Source organism: Pieris napi, chromosome 11 (assembly GCF_905475465.1).
Source record: "Pieris napi chromosome 11, ilPieNapi1.2, whole genome shotgun sequence".
NCBI classification, from domain to species: Eukaryota; Metazoa; Arthropoda; class Insecta; order Lepidoptera; family Pieridae; genus Pieris; species Pieris napi.
The window spans coordinates 11,671,158-11,691,446 of record NC_062244.1 but is presented as its reverse complement, the minus strand read 5'-3'; the positions used below and the strand labels follow the sequence as shown (position 1 = coordinate 11,691,446).

The 20,289-nt window shown below is 33.9% G+C and overlaps 2 protein-coding genes across 2 annotated transcripts; both read right to left on the bottom strand.

Annotated features, from left to right (window-relative positions):
• Positions 1-920: 920 nt before the first annotated feature.
• LOC125054092 (4-hydroxyphenylpyruvate dioxygenase-like) lies at positions 921-9,436 on the bottom strand. The gene is made up of 10 exons (XM_047655766.1): positions 9,422-9,436; positions 7,713-7,796; positions 7,395-7,499; positions 6,035-6,250; positions 4,571-4,671; positions 3,768-3,872; positions 2,465-2,672; positions 1,509-1,748; positions 1,087-1,243; positions 921-1,013 (listed from the first exon to the last, which is right to left on the bottom strand). Exons 1-9 carry the CDS (start codon positions 9,434-9,436, stop codon positions 1,169-1,171), a joined length of 1,149 nt encoding a protein of 382 aa, XP_047511722.1. The 3' UTR covers positions 921-1,013; positions 1,087-1,168.
• Positions 9,437-11,054: 1,618 nt separating this feature from the next.
• Positions 11,055-18,611, bottom strand: LOC125053886 (4-hydroxyphenylpyruvate dioxygenase-like). Its single transcript, XM_047655493.1, has 9 exons — positions 18,429-18,611; positions 17,067-17,156; positions 16,478-16,582; positions 15,812-16,027; positions 15,353-15,453; positions 13,759-13,863; positions 12,038-12,245; positions 11,460-11,699; positions 11,055-11,210 (listed from the first exon to the last, which is right to left on the bottom strand). Exons 1-9 carry the CDS (start codon positions 18,429-18,431, stop codon positions 11,136-11,138), a joined length of 1,143 nt encoding a protein of 380 aa, XP_047511449.1. The 5' UTR covers positions 18,432-18,611; the 3' UTR covers positions 11,055-11,135.
• Positions 18,612-20,289: the final 1,678 nt, after the last annotated feature.

The window sequence follows — 20,289 nt, the reverse complement described above, 5'->3', positions numbered from 1 at the left end:
GACGTAAAATATGAAATTCAATGTACATATTTTATATCATGGTCTGAATTTTTTTTACATTTTAAAATTTCAGTTTGAAATTGCACTGCACATGTATTTGTAAATAATTCTAGGTGTTACTATGTATCAGCAAGTTTGATCCAATAAAATGACATTTAATAGTATTTTCAATTTTATTTTTGTATTGAGTATTCCAAGAAAAAAATCGAGAGAAACCGCCATCTCTTAAACCTAAAAACATCTTCAGTCTATATTTGAAGTCTATATTTCCTTTACTGAAGAAAAGAATGATCAAGAGATATACAGAAATCTCTGACCAAAACCTAGAGATTGTAGGATCACTGGTCTCCAACTCGCTTGGCATTATGTGTTATATCAAATTCTGTCTTATACCAGTGTAGAAGACATAATTGGTCTCTTTTAAGGCAAAATATATTCTAAAATGTTGCGTTTAAAAAATTGCGTCAAAGGCTCTGACCGGTTATTGGTATCTTGGTTTGCGGAGTCCACCGACGATGTATAACAGAAATCTCAGAGGAGTATTTTGTACATCTAAAAGGGCAGTGCGTCCGCTAATACGAGCAAAAACCGCCGTCCCATCCTTTTCTCGAACTAGTTCAGGCCATTTTCGACCATAAAAGATTTGTAATATTTATATGGTCACTATACTAATTACGTAATAACTTAAGACCGAAGGTCCCTTAAAAAGGGAGTCGACATGGATCTCACAACTTTTTACGGAGCAATTTGCGTTACGAGGTTTTTTTAGAAGTTATGTTTTTGATGGCATAATTATCCGTGCCATCCCCAACAGCATTGATAATTTTTAAGACGTCTATCGTCGGTGGTCCTCCGTCATTTCAACGAGCATCGAGTAAATCTAGTAGAGGTAAGATCAAGGTAGCTGTATACTGTTTCACTTTAACATTTGACAAGACAATTTGCGCAGTACAGCGCACAAAGTTTATTACAGATAGTTTGCTCGGCGTATATTGTCAATAATCCAGATTCTAAGCCACCAAAAGAATTCATATAACATCCTTATCTGTGACCCGGATGTTGTAACCTTTCTAATTTCGCAGTGCATTGCTATTGTTTTATGAAACGTATCACATTTTTCATATCTATTTAATATTATACAAATTCAAACGAGGACATTGCATTGGTATTAAAGATTCCCACGTTTTTCTTGTGCTAACTCAATGGATTCGAATAGTGTTTTGAAGTTGCCGGCGCCGAATCCCTGAAATAAAATTGACATTAGTATTCAAATTTTTAATGATAATATTTTATATGACTTATTTTCTTTATTAGAGAAAAATTGAATTGGATGGGATTTCGATTGAAGTTTTTAATAAAAAGCGATATGACGCCCGTCATTTATCATTATTATATAACTTGCCATTCAGATTTTGAATTTAATCTAATAAAAACGCAAAGGTTTTTTCGCCACTCAAGGCATATTATTTGTGTTTGAATGTATATCACATTTACGTCGATATACTTACATTATGGTTTCTTCTCTGTATAACTTCTAAGAACAATGTGGGTCTATCTTGGGTATTTTTAGTGAAGATTTGAAGCAGATAGCCATCATCATCGTAGTCTATGAGTATGTTAAGACGTTCAAGTGCGTCGATACTTTCCGCCACCTTCACTTTGCTGCTTTGCAAACTTTCTCTGATAATTTTGTAGTACGCTGAAGGAATGGACAAGAACTCTACGCCGCGTGCACGGAGATTTTCTATCTGCAAAATAATTTTGTTTAACAGTTTTCGATCAGTCCAAAGCTGTTATCAGACTCACGCGCATACTCTTAAAATAATTGATTACTGGATAATATAGGCAACTGTTTTAGGAATCGGACAACTAAATCTGACCTGAGATACCTACCTGATAACCTCTGAGATTAGTGTGAAAACCAACTTCCCAAATAGACATCTTAAACATACATATTCAGGTTTATAAAACCACCCAAATCCTATTTAGTCCATTGAAATGTTACATTTGCACGGAATTTTATTTATGGAACTTTTTCTCTTTTTATCATAAATTTTGGATTTATGATTAAAAGTTACATAGACATAATTGTAGGCGCAGCGATTTGCTACAATATGTGTCTTCACAAATTTTATGTACGATGGATAGTTTAGGAGATATAGCCAAAAAGGTGTTTTTTGCACCGCTTTTTCCAAGATGGCGGCCGGGGGACAAGGGTGCCAACCCTACAAACTTGAGGTTAAGCTTGTATTGACCCCCCCTACATGTCCCATAAATAAAATTGCGTCCTCTAACAAATGTTCAGTTTGGCCCTCAGATTGTAACATTTCAATGGACTAATTATAAAAATGCTATTAAGATAACAAAACAGAGTTTTACACTGTTATATATAGTTTCGAATTGGAAGGCTGATCATCTACTTTCAAAAACACCATCTGAAAAAAGATGTAATACTTATCCTTACTGCAGTAATAATGTCTTCAGTGCATAAGGCGATATGTTGAACACCAGCGCCTCCGTGGTACTCGACATACTCCTGGATCTGACTCTTCTTCTTCCCAACAGCTGGTTCGTTGATTGGCATCTTCACTGTCTCCTCCCAGTTGGCCATAGCAATAGATCGGAGAGCTGAGTATTCTGTACATATTTTCTTGTCCTCTACTGACCAGAATCTAAATACAAAGAGAGAGTGATTACCAACCAATCATCATCACCGGACTTTACTATCTTTGTGCATAATTAATATTTGCTTCTACAGTAAAGGAAATTATAGGTCAAAAAAAATTATCACCAAATAGATGCAGAAATCAGAGGCTAAGTCTATAGGTACCTCTTAATACATAGACTTCTAAGATATCATTGATAATTTCGGCCGTGTAAGGTATCGGCCGTTATTCTCGAATAAACAAAAAGTATAGGTAGTTATTGTTACGGCGGCGATTATATCTAGAATATATATATGCGCTAACAACTACGCCACGGCGATTGTATAAAAACAGAATCCAATGGTGATAATTTAATAATGATAAATTTGTATTTTTTCATAAACATTTCATACAGTTTAAAATGCCACGAGATTCGGCTTGATAGGTACATAGCTTAATCATAGCTGGCGCCTGTTAAATATTATAGTACTATAGAAGATATATATGCGAGTTTATTACATAATTTACTAAACTTATAATAATAATATAAATAAAGCCACTTTAATAATTTCCATACTATAAAAATTACAAATCAGATGGGTGTTAGATTTGTTATTACATTATATTCATTTTGTTATTATTATAGTCTACGTTAGTTATTATTATCCATTACTTCGTGTTCTGCAGTATGGACCCTTTTGGGTAAACGCCTATTTAACTTAATTATTATTAACTAATCTTCAGCAATCGCGTCAAGATTCTCTTGTTTAATGTGTAGTACGCGCTTAAACTGAATATTTTATTTAAATATAATAAATCAGTGTTGGTCTAGTGGCTTCAACTTGCGATTCTCACCCTTGAGGTCGTAGGTTCGAGCCCCGGCTGTGCACCAATGGACTTTCTGTCTATGTGCGCATATTTTAACATTCGCTCGAACGGTGAAGGAAAACATCGTGAGGAAACCGGCTTGCCTTAGACCCAAAAAGTCGCGGCGTGCCTATAACATTGCCAAATGATCATGAAAAAGATACAGAAATCTGAGGCCCAGACCTAAAATGGTTGTAGCGCGTTGATGTGATGTTATAATAAAACCAGAAAAAAAATTCATAGAGCAAAACATACCTGTGGAATTGAAGACACCGTTCGTACCATAAAGCCGCAGGCTCCATCTCATTATCAGGCTGGTTACCGACAATGTGATCAATGAAATTAATTCCAATTTTTGGCCTGTAATATAATGGTATTAATAAATGCATGCATCAGAACAATGTTCTTCGGGGCATTGTCAATGCACCATGGGACATTAAAAATGAAAGTATCCACAAGGATCTTAAGTGAGCTAAGGCAAACCGTTTCGCCGTATTAAGGACTGTATCCACATAAAAAGGCTACATAGCCATATGAATGCTGAGACAATCCAACTTCTTGACACAACAGGAACAAGACGCCTAAAGAGAACTAAAGCTTTAAAGTAAATAAACCTAGTAGGTATAGTGAATATAAGTGGGTATCACTCACGAAAATAGTGTCAATTATAGAACATTCAGACTGTTAATGAACATTACCTTAGTTTAAACTATTAGTGGTATTCTAGAAACTTAAGTCAACATAATATTAGCCATTATTGCTTAGGCTAGATTGTAATTCATGTAAAGTCGCACTGCTTTTGTGAAGTTTATTGTAGGAAAAATAAAATATATAAAAATAAATAAATGCATCTTTCTAGTATATTTTTCGTGAGAGGAACTTTATTTTTTATAAGGTGGCATAACTCTGGCTATACTTTTAGTGTAATTGTTTATTATTATACAGTTTTTGTTAGTAGTAATCCTACATTAAATATATGAATATACGAAATAAATGAATAAAAAATGTAGTGTATTTCAAACATGGAGTGGTATAAAAATAAAAAATTCTATACTTACAAAAAAATTTGTATGGGGTCATTTTTAACCGTTTGATATCCTGGCAGAAATGGACCTTTATATTTCGATCTATCTATTAAGGTGTGTGTATTGTCTCCATACTAGAAATTAATTGAGAAGGTATATCGTTCATTAAATCTTTATTATTTCTTAAATTGACATAGATCTAACATCGTATACTTTTCGTTTGATTTAATGTTCCGGCGTAGAATGGACCACTTGCCCGACATAAAACAAGACCAAGAAACAGGTGTCGCGCTTAAGTCGTTCATAAATCGAAATTAATTGTAAGATCAATAATTTCTATAAAATTTAATTAAAAATGTAATTTTTTACGGATAAAAAATAAAAATAAAAATCTTTATTTTTCTCCACAATCTTACATTGATATTAACTAAATATTAAGAAACAGATATATTGTCGCAAGGAAACATTATAAGATTGTGAGAGACTGGTGACTGAACTAAGCAGGGCTTGTATCTCAGACCACCAGCCTCTCCCCACATGGTGTAAAAAGTAACCAGTAACAAGAGTAAATTATTAATAAGGACATTTTACAGATGTAACATGGAGAAAAGAGGTACCTAATTAAAATATGTAGGTGTGCAATCGCGCCGATATAACATCCGTGCCAATTATTATATATATTATTATATATATATATATATATATTAGTACTTAGATAAATATATATATATTAGTACTTAGATAAATAGATAACAGTACATAAATAAGTATAAAAATAAATAGTAAATCAAAAATAAGCTATAAATTGTAAGTTAGACCATTGGTTGGATTAAGTTTTCAGTCTCATCATAGTTGAGACCTTGTATGTAGGCAGTGACCTTCTTTTTACAACTGAAGGATAAGAGTAAGTGAATATTCAGCTTGCGATTTAGTTTGTTGTAAATAAAAGGGCCGAGGTAACAGTAGAAGCGGTGGGAAAAGGCAGTGTAGAGAGAAGGAAGGTGAACAGGGGGTGGGCGGCGAGCAGATCGAGAGGAAGAAGGACTAGGTTTATGTTCGTGATGCTGTTTGAGGGCTGTGTTTAGGATGAACATTTGACGTACTGTAAGTATCTGAGCTTCCTGATAGAGGGTGAAAGTAGGGAAAAGAATGGGTTTGAATAAGCAAACTTTTAGAAGAGCCCTCTGGGCACGTTCCAGGGACAGCAGATGGGTTTTGGCTGCACCACCCCAAGTGGTGATAGCATATAATAAAATGAAATGATGAAACGCAATAATAATAATATTAGCGTCACAAAGATGTACAGCGCAGGGAGAGAGCGATTGAGACCGATTGAGAGAGAGTGAGAAAGGGCATATAGCCATGGAGCGAGAGTAGGGAGCAAGCAAGTGAGAAAGATCGAGAGAGAGAGAATGAGATAGAGCGAAAGTCGCATCACGCACAGTGCCATGGAGCGAGAGGTGGGATAGAGCTATAGTGAGAAGTATTGGTTCTCACCGTCTTCAATTTAGCCATTCTGACTACACCATGTTCGTCACTTTCCTCCCACAAGTCCCTGACTACAACCGCGCCCTGTTTCCGCGCGTACTCCACTATGTAGTCTAAATTCTCCACCTCAAACGCCACATCCTTCACAAAGTCCCCATGATAAGCCACCTCGTTAACGAGTTGCGATTTTTCTGGCTCATATTGGGCTTGGAAAACGAACACAATCTGTAAATAAATTAATAAATAAAGCTTTTATTCTCTGACAGTTTGATACAAACAAAATAACAAATAATTGGTAAGAAACACAATTATATTTTTTTAGCAACCAGTTTTATGGTCAGGTTCTCGTCTGACATAGGCCTCCCATGCATCAAAAAAGCATCCAAAATTATTCAAAACATTCAAAGAAACTAGCCTGTATATACCGAGGGATCCAACACGGCTGTGGGTATCACCACGATGTATGCAAAAAATTGTTACGCCATGGCTATTAAACTATTTAATCACCTTCCTAGAAGTTATAGATCACTGCCGTGTAATGCTTTCAAGGGGAAGGTGATTAAATTTTTAAAGGCAAGTTGCCTACGTAGCATGTGCGAGAATTAAGACACCATTTCTATATAACTTAACTTATTATTATGACATTATGTTTAATGTTCTTATTATATTATGATATTATCAAAATTAATATGCGGATTTTTATAATTAATCGATCTAATTGTACCACTATCTTAGCAAATAAGGTTTCATTTCCCCTATTTTAGCCCATTTTGCTCTTTCCTGGGCTAGCCTGCCATCTCTTCGACAATTTGCCCATCTTTTTAATCGATGTCCTCTCTTTCTTTGTCTTCTCTTGTCAATCTTTTGTCTTGTGCCCTTTTCAGTGCAGTTTTATTGTCTTGATTCGATATGAGTCATTCACTAGAGAACGGTGCAATTACAATTTTTTAACTAGGTACGAGTTGAATTTATCTAGATTTATAAGGCCTCGGAATAAGGAAGTAAGAATAGGAATTACATTGTCCATCTTTAAAACTGCGATAAAATTTACTAATTACATTTAATGTTACCGAAATTTCAAAATCATATTTATGTAGGTACTCAGTCAAGGTGCAATTCAGCTACAAAACTTAATGCCCGATTGCCCGGTCCTTGTATTTAAGGTTTCGATTCGATCTGTCCTAAATCAGAAATTACTAACAGCGTATGTCCATGATAGTGTGGATGATACTAATGATGCAATGACAATATCATTCAATTATTCCTCAAACATTCAATTGTAATTCGTGAATATAAAACTAATATTTAAATGTTCACGCATGATTTCACTTAAACTCAATTAAAATTATCCATGGCACTAATGACTAACCTTGTTCAGTCTGACAGCGTGTGCCGTGATTTTCCTGGAGCCAGTCTCAAGACCCTGATATCCCAGGGGTTCAAAGCCGAATCGGGTGATGTAGTAGCTCGCGGCCTGAAAAGTATAGTAGTTAAAATCCGTAGCGAAGTTAAGAGATCGCAGTTTTCACAGATTAGTGTACCTTATCAATTTAGTTGTAACCAATGCCGTATTATATAACTTAGAAATATGTAGCGTACGACTCTCATCCCGAAGAGTGTTTATGTGTGGGAAGAGATAGGATAAGGGGGGTGTATGTTCTATTAATAATAAGTAGGTTTTACTTACTTGCTTGGCATTGGATACCCAGTATGTGATGTGGTGAAATGCAATGAATCTACCGCTTTCAGGCTTTTTACCCTTGTAAGACCTCTAAAAATATATATATTTTAACTAGCTGACCCGGTAAACGTCGTTTTGCCATGTATATTATTTCTAGGAATCATTTTTTTAGTTCAACAAAAATAACTATCTACTAAATAATAAAAAATAGGGATTGATCGTAGAGGGGTGACAATTAAGGCTTGTATGTATTTTTGTATGCTGTATCATAAAAAAAATTAAAAAATAAAAATATAGGGGACCACCCTAAACATTTAGGGGTTAGAAAGATAGATAGTAGCCGATTCTCAGACTTACTGAAATGGATAAAAAATTTCATAAGAAAAAAAAATTGGTAATTAAGTTTCAGATTCTTTGTTTGTTAACAGTTTTTTAAAGTCTAAAACTAAAATAAGCTTCGTATTCAAAAACCATAAAACTCACCATATCTAATTAAATATATATTAATTATTCACTATTTATCGATCGTGTGTCGAGGTTGAACTAAAGTCAAAATGTTTTGGAAAAGATTTTATATTAGATGCAGAAATCAGGTATTTATGCATACAAATTACGTTGATTTTATAAAGAAAACACGATATAAAGATCACACTGCTAATAGTATTTTTCTCTTCAAAACGATTACACCTCGCACATTTGCAGTTGTTTTAATTTATTTATAAAAGCTTGCCAATGCTCGGAACACTGATACATTGGTACAGGAAAAATAAAAGGTCTATTTTTAAGGACGTCATCGACGGAGCATGTTCCGACTTTAAACCCCTAAATGATGGTGTCCCACAAGGCTGTGTTCTATCTCCGATCCTGTTTATTCTGCATATCAATGATATGTTGCAGTTTAGCAACAATCATTGCTATGCGGACGACAGCACTGGGATAATCTTTACACTGGCTGGGCAGGTATTTCTCGGAACAAACTTGTGTCTGAAGTCGAAACTCTGCTACTGGGGTAGACTAAATCCAGTCCAATTTAACCCCAAGAAGATACGAGTTTGAACGATTTCCGCCCTTCGTCGCTGCTCCTGTCTTCGATGACACTCTCCTTAAAGCCTCAGCTAGCATCGGTATACTAGATTCTCGGTCATTTGGAAGGAAAGGCTAAGTCAGCCTCTAAGAAGCTTGGTGTGCTCACCAAGGCGAGACGGTGCTTCACCCCAGGCTACCGCTTGCAACCCTATAGAGCGCTAATTCGGCCCCACATATATACATACATAGCTACTAAGCTATATATATACAGAAAAGTGAAGCGTGAATACTGGTTTAAAACACCACCAAGACATACATCATTCCGGTGCCTTAGAGTTCCTTAGAGAACCGATTGACTTAATATTTACGACTTGGAAATTAGCCAAGATTCAATGATTTAACTTTGAACTTCTCTATAAAAAAACGGGATGAAAGAAAGATGTGGAGAGGTGTGGAGACTTACGAAGCTTAGCTCGAAAATTCGCGTTTGACTTAAGCCACCCTTATCTTACGCTATGGATCGTCTATCTTACTGCGTACTTAAGACTACATCAAGTGGGAAGTTGCCTAATATAACAGTCATTGTAAATTATAACAGTCATTGTAAATTGAGAAGTTACTTTTGTTGGCATTAATAAAAAAATTTTTCTTTAATTTAATAAACGCATCTAACGAGATTAATACTTTACCATACTACAAACCATATCATAAAATAAATAAAAATAAAAAAAGGTTTTTTATTTCTTGCAAAAAAAAAGTAAACTTAATCCTATTATTATAATAACTTTACTATTTTTTATAGTTACTTAAGTATCACCATAATGGGATCTATTAAATGATTTGAATCTAATTCCAGTACGGAATTAAATTCCTAACAAAAAATAATAAAAATCAACTCTAATCAACCCGTTCTGACATTTTACAGTGATGTCATTTGTCACTTACTGGGTGATAAACTTTCTTTTTTTTTTAAGGAATAAAACGATTCTTCTCTTGTTTAGTATTAGATATCGTTATTAGGTTAAATTATTTGTTAATCGTGCCACGGTCTCCTTAGGTAAACATTATGCAAATGAGCTACGTCGTAAAAATTATTATTAACAAACCAGCTTGGAACAAAAGTATATGCGTCACCGAATCAACATGACGTATAAAATTAAAATATATATGTGAAATGTTGTACGCTTAAAGAGGGGTTATAGTTCTATCGAAATCTCATATCAAATGGGGAAATAAAAATTTGTTGCGGTCAATACTAGGGAAACTGGATTAAATGATTTTGATACTCTTTAATTTTTATTTAGCATTATGGACATGATTTATATTACTTATTTGTACGAAGAATGTATACATTCGGGTTCTTAAGGGTTATGTCATGAAAAATAAATCAATCGTTAATTACTTTGTAAAATACTTGTACTAATTTATTATATTATTCATGCTTATATGTGATGAAATCGTTTTCCATTTTCTTTACACGTTCATAACATTTTCGCTACTCCTCTGCACCAAGAGAGAAAGCTTCTTCTGTTAACAACTTTATGTCACTTGTAGGTCTATTTACATTTTTCATCATAATATAATCATTGCTATGGGATTAAATGTGCAATAATAAGATGCGAGTCTTAAAACTTCATGACCGTGCGATTATAATACTTCATCTATCAAGGTTTTGTTTCACTGCTTCAGTTCAGGCCATTTTCGCCCATAAGATATTTGTAATATTGATATGGTCACTATATAATATAAGTTATTAGAATATTAATTATTATAATTAGTATATTCAGTCCCTTAAGTAGGGACTGAATAAATTGACCGATTTGGTTACATGGATCTCACAAATTTTTACCGAACTTTTTGCGTTGCGAGGTTTTTTAACAAGTTATTTTTTTTATGGCATTGATACATATCCGTGCCATCCCCAACAGAGCTTGGGAAAGACTATATTGTTAATTTTTAAGGGGTGTATCGTCGGTGATCCTTCATCACCTCGATGAGCGTAGGAATTAGAGATTAGAGAGAATAGAGAGTTCCTAGTCTCCCTAGGAACCATGTAAATTTAGTAAGATCAATATAGCAATTTGACTTAGCGAGTGTAATTTATTATCAATTGGCTACAGTTTTTGTAAATACTGTTTCACTTTAACATTTTACAAGAAAATTTGCTCAGCACAGCGCACAAACTTTAGTTGCTCTAACTACATACATTGATATCTAGATTCTAGGCGACCAAAAGAAAAATTAATATAACATCCTTATCTGTGGCCCGGACGTTGTAACCTCTCTAATTTTGTTAAAGGCATTTAAAAAAAAGTGCGAGCATTGATATTATTTATGAATCGTATCATATTTATCATATTTATTTAATATTACACAAATTAAAACGAAGACATTGCATTGGTATTAAAGATTCCCACGTTTTTCTTGTTCTAACTCAATGGATTCGAATAGTGTTTTGAAGTTGCCGGCGCCAAATCCCTGAAACAAATTTGACGTTAATAATTAAATTTTCTTATTTCTTAGTGAAAAGTTTAATTGGATGGGATTTTGGTTGAAGTTTTTAATAAAAAGCGATATATCGCCCGTAATTTATCAACTATTGTATAACTAGCCATCCATCTTTTCTACTCCGTGAACTTAATCCATTAAAAACCCAAAGGTTGTATCGCCACTCAAGGCATGTTATTTGTGTTTGAATGTATATCACATTAACGTCCATATACTTACGTTATGGTTTCTTCTCTGTATAACTTCTAAGAACAATGTGGGTCTATCTTGGGTATTTTTAGTGAAGATTTGAAGCAGATAGCCATCATCGTCGTAGTCTATGAGAATGTTTAGACGTTCTAGTGCGTCGATACTTTCCGCCACCTTCACTTTGCTGCTCTGCAAACTTTCTCTGATAATTTTGTAGTACGCTGAAGGAATGGACAAGAACTCTACGCCACGTGCACGGAGATTTTCTATCTGTAAAAGTTTCCGGTCAGTCAGTTGTTTTTAGACTCACGCGCAAATTCTTATTGATTACTAAATAATCTAGCCAACAATTTTAGGAAACGGAAAATGTCAACGGACCTTAAAATCTGATCAAATATGGACTGCCAAATGTAAAAACCAACTTCCCAAATAAACATCTCAAACATACATATGTAACATTCAGTTTTCTAAAACCACTCAAATCCTATTATAAAAATGCTTTTTGGAATACAAAACAGAGTTTTAAACTGTTATTGTTTAGGATTGGAAGGCTGACGATCTTCGTTTATAAGACACCATCAGAAAATAGATATAATTACTATCCTTACTGCAGTGATTATATCCTCGGTGTTTAAGGCAATATGTTGAACACCAGCGCCTCCGTGGTACTCGACATACTCCTGGATCTGACTCTTTTTCTTCCCAACAGCTGGTTCGTTGATTGGCATCTTCACTGTCTCCTCCCAGTTGGCCATAACAATCGATCGGAGAGCTGAGTATTCTGTACATATTTGCTTGTCGTCTACTGACCAGAATCTAAAAACAAAGAGCGACCATGCTATTGTTCATAGTATTGTATTTTATTAACATAACTTTTACACATATAAAATTAAAATCTCAAGATAAACAATCCGCGAATATAGACACGCCGTGAGACATTTATGCCAAAACCATCCATCTTTTAGTCGATATCAACTCCGGGGAAATAAATACAGATAATATAACTTTTTCTACAGCTGTGATACTTTTTTCATTCAACACCTTTTGTCTTCAGTCACCGTGACCACGCACGCTGAAGCACCCAAAACGTCGGATTTTTTTGTAAAATAATTATAAGTTATTTATGCTAAATCAAGAACATATTTCTGTAACCTCCCCAACCTCTCAACCCTCAGGTCGTACGTTGTTATCGTGGCTGTGCACCAATCGACTTTCCTATCTTTCTGCACAATTAAATTTTGCTCCTTCAGTAAATTACTACATCATTTGGCTATTAACAAAAAAATGATCACCAAATAGATGCAGAAATTAGAGGTTGTACAAAGTCGCAGCGTCACTGAGCTTGGGACTGACTTCTAAAGGTGGGAACTGACCAATGTTACGAAGTGTAATGTAACATGTAATGTAATGTTGTACAGCGAGCATTCGTGCAGTCAGTTCGTCGTGTTACGGGGAAACCAGCGAGCAACGAGCCGCTCGTTGCTCGCTTTGAGTGCTCCGCCCGGCTGTCGGTTTTTTGGCGAATCCTTTGACTGTTACGAGGTTCAGTAATTACGCGTCGCACGTCGCGAGTGATCATGATTATGATTTTCTATAAATTGTGTCTTTTTTAAGTACTTTTGGTCCAATTAAATTCAACAGTTCTTCAAAATCGAGACCTGCGTACAAAGTTTTTATACTGTCCAGTAATCATTTGGTTTTTAATATTGCAATCAATAACAAACCACCTCATACGCCTGTGTTTTTAAATAAGTTTTATGTCCAGTAACATTTTTTCTTCTTCTTAATTTGGATGAAACAATAGTTAAATAGAATGAAAGATATCAACACGTCCTCGCTGTCGACCATCTCGTGAACACTGGCGGCGAAAGTGGAGCATAGAGTTTTGACGAGCATGTTACGCCGATTTTAGAACACAGCGTAACATGCTCGATGCGTTACACGCTCGATGCGAATGCTACATTACACATCGTAACTTTGGTCAGTTCCCACCTTAAGATATCAATGATAATTTTGTAGAGTAAGATATCGGCCGTCATTGTCGAATGAACCAAAAGTCATTGTTTCGGCTAGGATTATAACTAGAATCTCTATATGCGCTGACAACTACGCCACGGAGATTGTTTAAAAATAGGATCTTACGATTTGAGTGAATTTAATAATGATATACATATTTTTATTTTTTCAGAAACATTTAATACAGTTTACTTAACTTACTGATTACTAATTTTTAGCAGTCGTGGTTCTTCAATTCAATTGTCTTGTTTAATGTGTAGTACGCAAGCCGAAGATAATATTATACAGAATAGATTCAAAGAGCAAAACATACCTGTGGAATTGAAGGCACCGTTCGTACCATGAAGCTGCAGGCTCCATCTCATTATCAGGCTGATTACCGACAACGTGATCTATGAAGTTAATTCCAATTTTTGGCCTGTAATATAATGGTATTAATAAATATATATTTTTCGTGAGACTTTTATAAATTTGGTTGAGGGTAATGCATGACTGGAATTGTAATGGTTGTTATGACGCTTGGTTAGCCTCACTTGTAAATGTTTATATATATATGCCAATTTCAATTATATATATTATTAAAAGCATTGGCCTAGTGGCTTCAGCTTGCGACTCCCATCCCTGAGGTTGTAGAACCAAAGTACCAATGGACTTGTTTTATATATGCGGATTTAATATTCGCTCGAACGGTGAAGGAAAATATCGTGAAAAAACCGGAGGGTGATGAAACAGATATACAAATCTGAGGCCTTGGATGTAGCCTTTTAAATTACGCCCTCAATAATTGATTCGTACGTGCTGTGGACTATTCTTTATTTACTAAAACGCCAATATGGTTATTATGAAGAAATAAAAATCTACTAGTAGTACTACGTAGTATTAATAACATTGTGCACTAAATAATCTCCGTAAAAGAAAGACAACCTCGTGATTTTTTATAGTAAAATCATTTTCAAAAATTCTGTAAAAAAATTACCTACCGAAAATTAAGTCAAAAATGAGAAACCATTAATACAGTCGCAAAAGTCCTTTACGACTTTATTCCCCGGGGCAATCGATATAATAAAAAAGGATGTATAAGAGAGAGATTCAAAGTCAAATTATTTATTTCAATTAGACCACCTAAAATGGCACTTTTGAACGTCATACAAAATACAAAGAAGATTCTAGTTGCCCCTTCCAAAAGGTAGTTTCGTGTGGAGAAGAATGGGCAAGATTAAAAGAGAAAGTGCACTAGCCCCCACAAGAGTTCCCTGTGTCGTGAGCTGCTAGTCTCTTCCATGTGACATTTGAATGATTTTAGCGACTAGACGTAATAATTTCTACACTTACAATTTTATAATTAAACTACAGTTGCACAAGAAGAATTATTTCCGTTCTATGTATAAAGTTTTGAATCGATAGTGAAAATTTGTTGTTCCTGTATTGATTGTTCCCTTATCTCTACGACTGACAATTATTGTCTACCTGTTTTTTATTCAGTTGTGTTAAAGATTCATTGGTCTAGTGGTTAGTACCCCTGACTGCGAATCCATAGGTCCCGGGTTCGATCCCCGGCTGAGACGAACATCGATATGATGAGCATTTGATGTTGTGCTTAGGTCTTGGGTGTTTAAATATGTATTTATATCTATCTATCTATAATATGTATGTATATCCGTTGCCTAGTACCCATAACACAAGCTTCACCAGCTTAGCATGGGACTCGGTCAATTGGTGTGAATTGTCTTAAAAAAAAAAAAGATAAGTATATCAACAGCCACAGATGTTTGTGGTATTTAATATATTGGTAGCTGACCTTTAACCAAAATATATTTTGTTTGTTTAAATGGAATTAGTATTTATTTACATAGTGAGGTTTATTTTAAACATGGAGTGATATTTAAATTAAAAAATGCTATACTTACAAAAATTGTTGTATGGGGTCATTATTAAGCGTTTGATATCCAGGCAGGAATGGACCTTTATATTTCGATCTATCTATTAGGGTGTGCGTATTATCTCCATACTAGAAATTAAACAATTGAGTAGTAGTACATCGTAATTTAAATTTTCATTATTTCGTAAATTGTATATTTTTCGTTTGAAGCGGTCTACTCTAAAGGTTCTTGGTTCGATTATTGGCCAATTAAATGTCCGGCTAACATGTACTTGTCCTATAAAATACAAGATCAAGAAACGGGTGGAACGCAAATTTCATTATTAAACCAGGACAGCAAACGAATTTTTATTCGTTTTTTACTTAGTTAAATTTTACAATATCGAGTCAAATTTTTTCGTATTAGATTACTATGGACATGCGGAATCAACCCCTGCTGTGACCCAGCCCCCATCACATGCAATTTTATACAAGTATTGGTCCTCACCGTCTTCAATTTAGCCATTCTGACTACACCATGTTCGTCACTTTCCTCCCACAAGTCCCTTACTACAATCGCGCCCTGTTTCCGCGCGTACTCCACTATGTAGTCTAAATTCTCCACCTCAAACGCCACATCCTTCACAAAGTCCCCATGATAAGCCACCTCGTTGACGAGTTTCGATTCCTCTGGCTCATATTGGGCTTGGAAAACGAACACAATCTGTAAATAAGCAATAATTCATTAAAAAAAAGGGCGTACAAAGTACACATGTTAGAAATGAAACTTCTTTGGCAAACTATTTTTTAAGTCTTGTTCATATTTATAAAAATCTGAAACTATAGATTTCCGAGACTTAAAGGGAGGGAAAAAGGAAGATATGTTAGGAATTTAATTGTCATTAAAATATTAAGTGTCGAATACACTTATACAAACTTAATTTTTTTTTTAATTTATTTCTTTGATAATAAAAACACGTGGCATTTTAATTTACAATTCGTCATTTGAGATTTCAATAAATAATGTTGCATGAAATGTAAAATACTAATATTTCATAAATTATCTTCACGAAATTTTAATTTTAAAAAACAATTTCTATAAGGCGATTCGCCCTTCTCACTCTCTCTCAATCGGTTTTCGTTAATCTCAATAAAAATTCTCTAATGCACTAACCTTGTTCAGTCTGACAGCGTGTGCCGTGATTTTCCTGGAGCCAGTCTCAAGGCCCTGATATCCCAGGGGTTCAAAGCCAAATCGGGTGATGTAGTAGCTCGCAGCCTAGGTAATGGTACACAGATTTTAAGAAACCAATTTATAAGGAACGTTTGACTAAGCACTACCTTGGAAAAGTTGACCTTATAAAAGTTCGCTAAAAAAGAATTAATAATAATGTATTTTATTTTTACTTGAAGAAACTGATCGTGGTAGGTAACACAGAAGGCAAAAGATCACGTAGCCGTGCACCAACCAGATGGACCGATCAAGTGAAAGACTCATCGTCCTCAAACTATACACTGTTATAAGAGAGACACTGGACAGAAACCGATGGAAACAGATTGTCAGCTCCAAATGTTTCCTTGCGCTTGCACAATGCATAAGCTACCGACTGAAGAGAGATAATTTTTGTTTATTGGATAGGGGGGCAAACGATCCTACGGGATGCCTAAAAAGGGCATTAATAGCAGGCCATGGGCACCCATTTTAGTGTGGCATTGCCAACCTTTGAGGGTTCTCTAATTTATTAATAATAGCTTTTACTTACTTGCTTGGCATTGGATACCCAGTATGTGATGTGATGAAATGCAATGAATCTACCGTTTTCAGGCTTTTTACCCTTGTCCGTGTATGAAGTCTGAAAATATTTCACATATTATTAAATTTAAAAAATTAACTAACAAACTGGTTGTTAACATATTTTTTAAAAGCATTGTTCAAAGCTTCCGTCAGTCGTACGTAGATAATAATTTTATTGTATTAAATTCACAAAAGAATAAAAAATAACACTATTTTAGCAAAAGCAGATATGTCCCTTTTCATGATAGCGTACAGTCAAAACCGTTTATAACGACATCGTTTACAACGACCTATCGGTTATTACAACCAGATTGTATGGTCCCGTCCGAATCCCTAGTAAACTATTCAGTAAACAAACCGCTTATAACAACATCGGATACAGCGACATATCGCTTACAACGACGAAATTTTATCGATATTCATCGGCTATAACGACCAACCGCTTCTTGTCTCAGCAAAACAAAACAATACAAACGATTTTAAATCTTATTTAAAGGCATTGAATGAATATTTAGGCATAAATACCTACGCACTTTCTCCCAACGAACAGTTTCAGCCAACAACGATTTCGGAGGCTCTTAACGCTGTAACGATTTTGCAAAAATTTGTTGCCTTTAACGAACAGTTTGATACTGGTGATACTCATACCTTGAGGAGTATGAAACGTAAAATGCAAAAAATAATTAATTAATAAATGATTGATTACTTTTGTACCTAATTATTTCGTAATAAATATTTTTGTTTCTTTTTGACTCGTTTACATATTATAATATTAACATACCATATTATAACCCATACCTACCTATTCTAGATAGATAACTATGAAAATATAACTTGTAGATAGTGTACATACATATTAACTATACTTGTGTATATATAATATATGACATTGCTTATAACGACTATCGGATATAACGTCGGCAACTATACGGTCCCTTCATTGTCGTTATAACCGGTTTTGACTGTATATGCAATTTGACGAAAGGGACAAAAGACTAATAAAACTAAAATACAGTTTAGTTAAATCACAATGACGAAGTTTTTATGAATAAAAATATTTCCCAAATTAATTCTTTATCAGACAGATTGTGTGAAAACGAAAGCAAACAAAAACATAGAACTTCTGATAAATACACAAATTCAAACTACATAGTTTTTTCGAACGGTATGTTACTTCAATTATATAAATACATTTGATTATTTAAATGCCTTTATTTATCTTGATGAAGAAGCAAGCTTATTCTTAAATTTTGTAAATTTTGTAAATTTGAACGAATTTATTGTAAAAGTCTATAACTAAAATAAGCTTTGTATACACCATAAAACTCACCATATCTAATTAAATATATCTTATTGATTCACTATATTACGTATATATCGATCGTGTGTCGAGGTAGGACTAATCTAAAAATATTCAAGAAAGATTTTATATTAGATACAGAAATCAGGTATTTACGCATATAAATTACGTTGATTTTATTAACAAAACACGATATAAAGGCGTATACACACTACTAAGTTTCCCTTCTATATGATAACGGCTCGCACATTTGCAGTTTTTCAATGTATTTATAAAAGCTTGCCAACGCTCGGCACACTGATAAAAGAATAAAAAAAATTATAATATTTAATTTTTAATTTTTAAGGCAAACAAATACGAAAATAGAAAAAAAGATCATAAATAATAAAAACTAAAGGGAAATTGATTTCAAAAGGTGGAAACTGGATATATTATATAATTGGGTGTTATCGTTCAGAAAACTATTGCACATCATATTAAATGGACAAAAAACGTAGTAGTAAATGCTAATAGTGAAGATTCTGATTTGACTTATGGCCAAATATCCAATTGTTACTACTAGAGATTGATATTTCAATCCATTTCCCATCATGTAAAATATCTTTGAATTTGACAGATCGAATTTTGGCATTTCTCAATCTAAATTTGCGAAATCTGGATTGGAAATAATTTTAGATTATAGATCGAGAGTAGAAAGCGTAAGAGTCTGAATAATAAGACTTAGCGCGACTTCCTTATGTAAAAACGGATCGAATTTTGGCTTCGACTCTTAATCTTACCCTAGTCCTGCCAGTAATACCCACATAATCTCTAAATGAAGAAAAAATTAAGAAAGTGTAGTCAAATTTAAGTTTACAATTTTATCAACAATTCGACATTGCAACCTTATATATTTCCTAATAACTCTTATAAAGTACATCTTATCATATATAGCTTAGTACAGAAGTGAAGCGTGAATACAGGTTTAGAACAACACCAAGGCATACATCATTCCGGTTCCTTGCCAAGCCTCTATCGCAGAGTACCGATAATACTATTGACTTAATATTTACGACTACGAAATTAGCCAAGAATCAATGATTTAATTATAAACTTTTCTATTAAAATTATTAAAGAGATATGTGAAGAGGTGTATCTTACTGCGTACTTAACGCTATATCAAGTGTGAAGTTGCCTAATATAACATTTATTTTCAATTGAGAAGTTACTTTTATTGGCTTTAATAAAGGTTTTTTTTTAATTTTATAAACGCATCTAACGAGATTAATAAATTACTTAATCTAACTATATTATTAATTTTATATCATAAAAAAGCCTTTTTATTTTAACAAATAAATTACACTTAATTTAAGTATTTTTATCTATACGAATTATATAACTTAATGATAATAAAATGCTTTGGCAACTTAAGTGTCGACATTTTATAAATCCGCTTTTACACGAAAATTCAGTTTAAAAACTGATCTAAGTATTTGAATTAAATTTAACAAAAAAATGAGTTTAATGTCTCGAATGCTAAAATTAAATATTATTTATTGAATCTAATAAAAGATTTCAATTCCTGACAAAAAGTTCTAGTCTTATCAATGTCAGCAACCTGTTTTGACATTTTACAATGATGTCAATTGTCACTACTGTATGAAAAACTTTTTTTTTCTTTAAGGAACAAAAATGATTCCTCTCTTGTTTCATATTAGATATCGTTATAAGGTTAAGGTATTTGTAAGTCGTACCACGGTCTCTTCTGGTAAACAGTATGCAAATGAACTACGTCGTTAAAACTAGTATTCACAAACCAGCTTGGAACAGAAGCGGGGAAGCGTAGCGTCACTGATTCAACATGACCTATATATAAGATATACAAAACATAAGAATTTTGTTATTGAATATG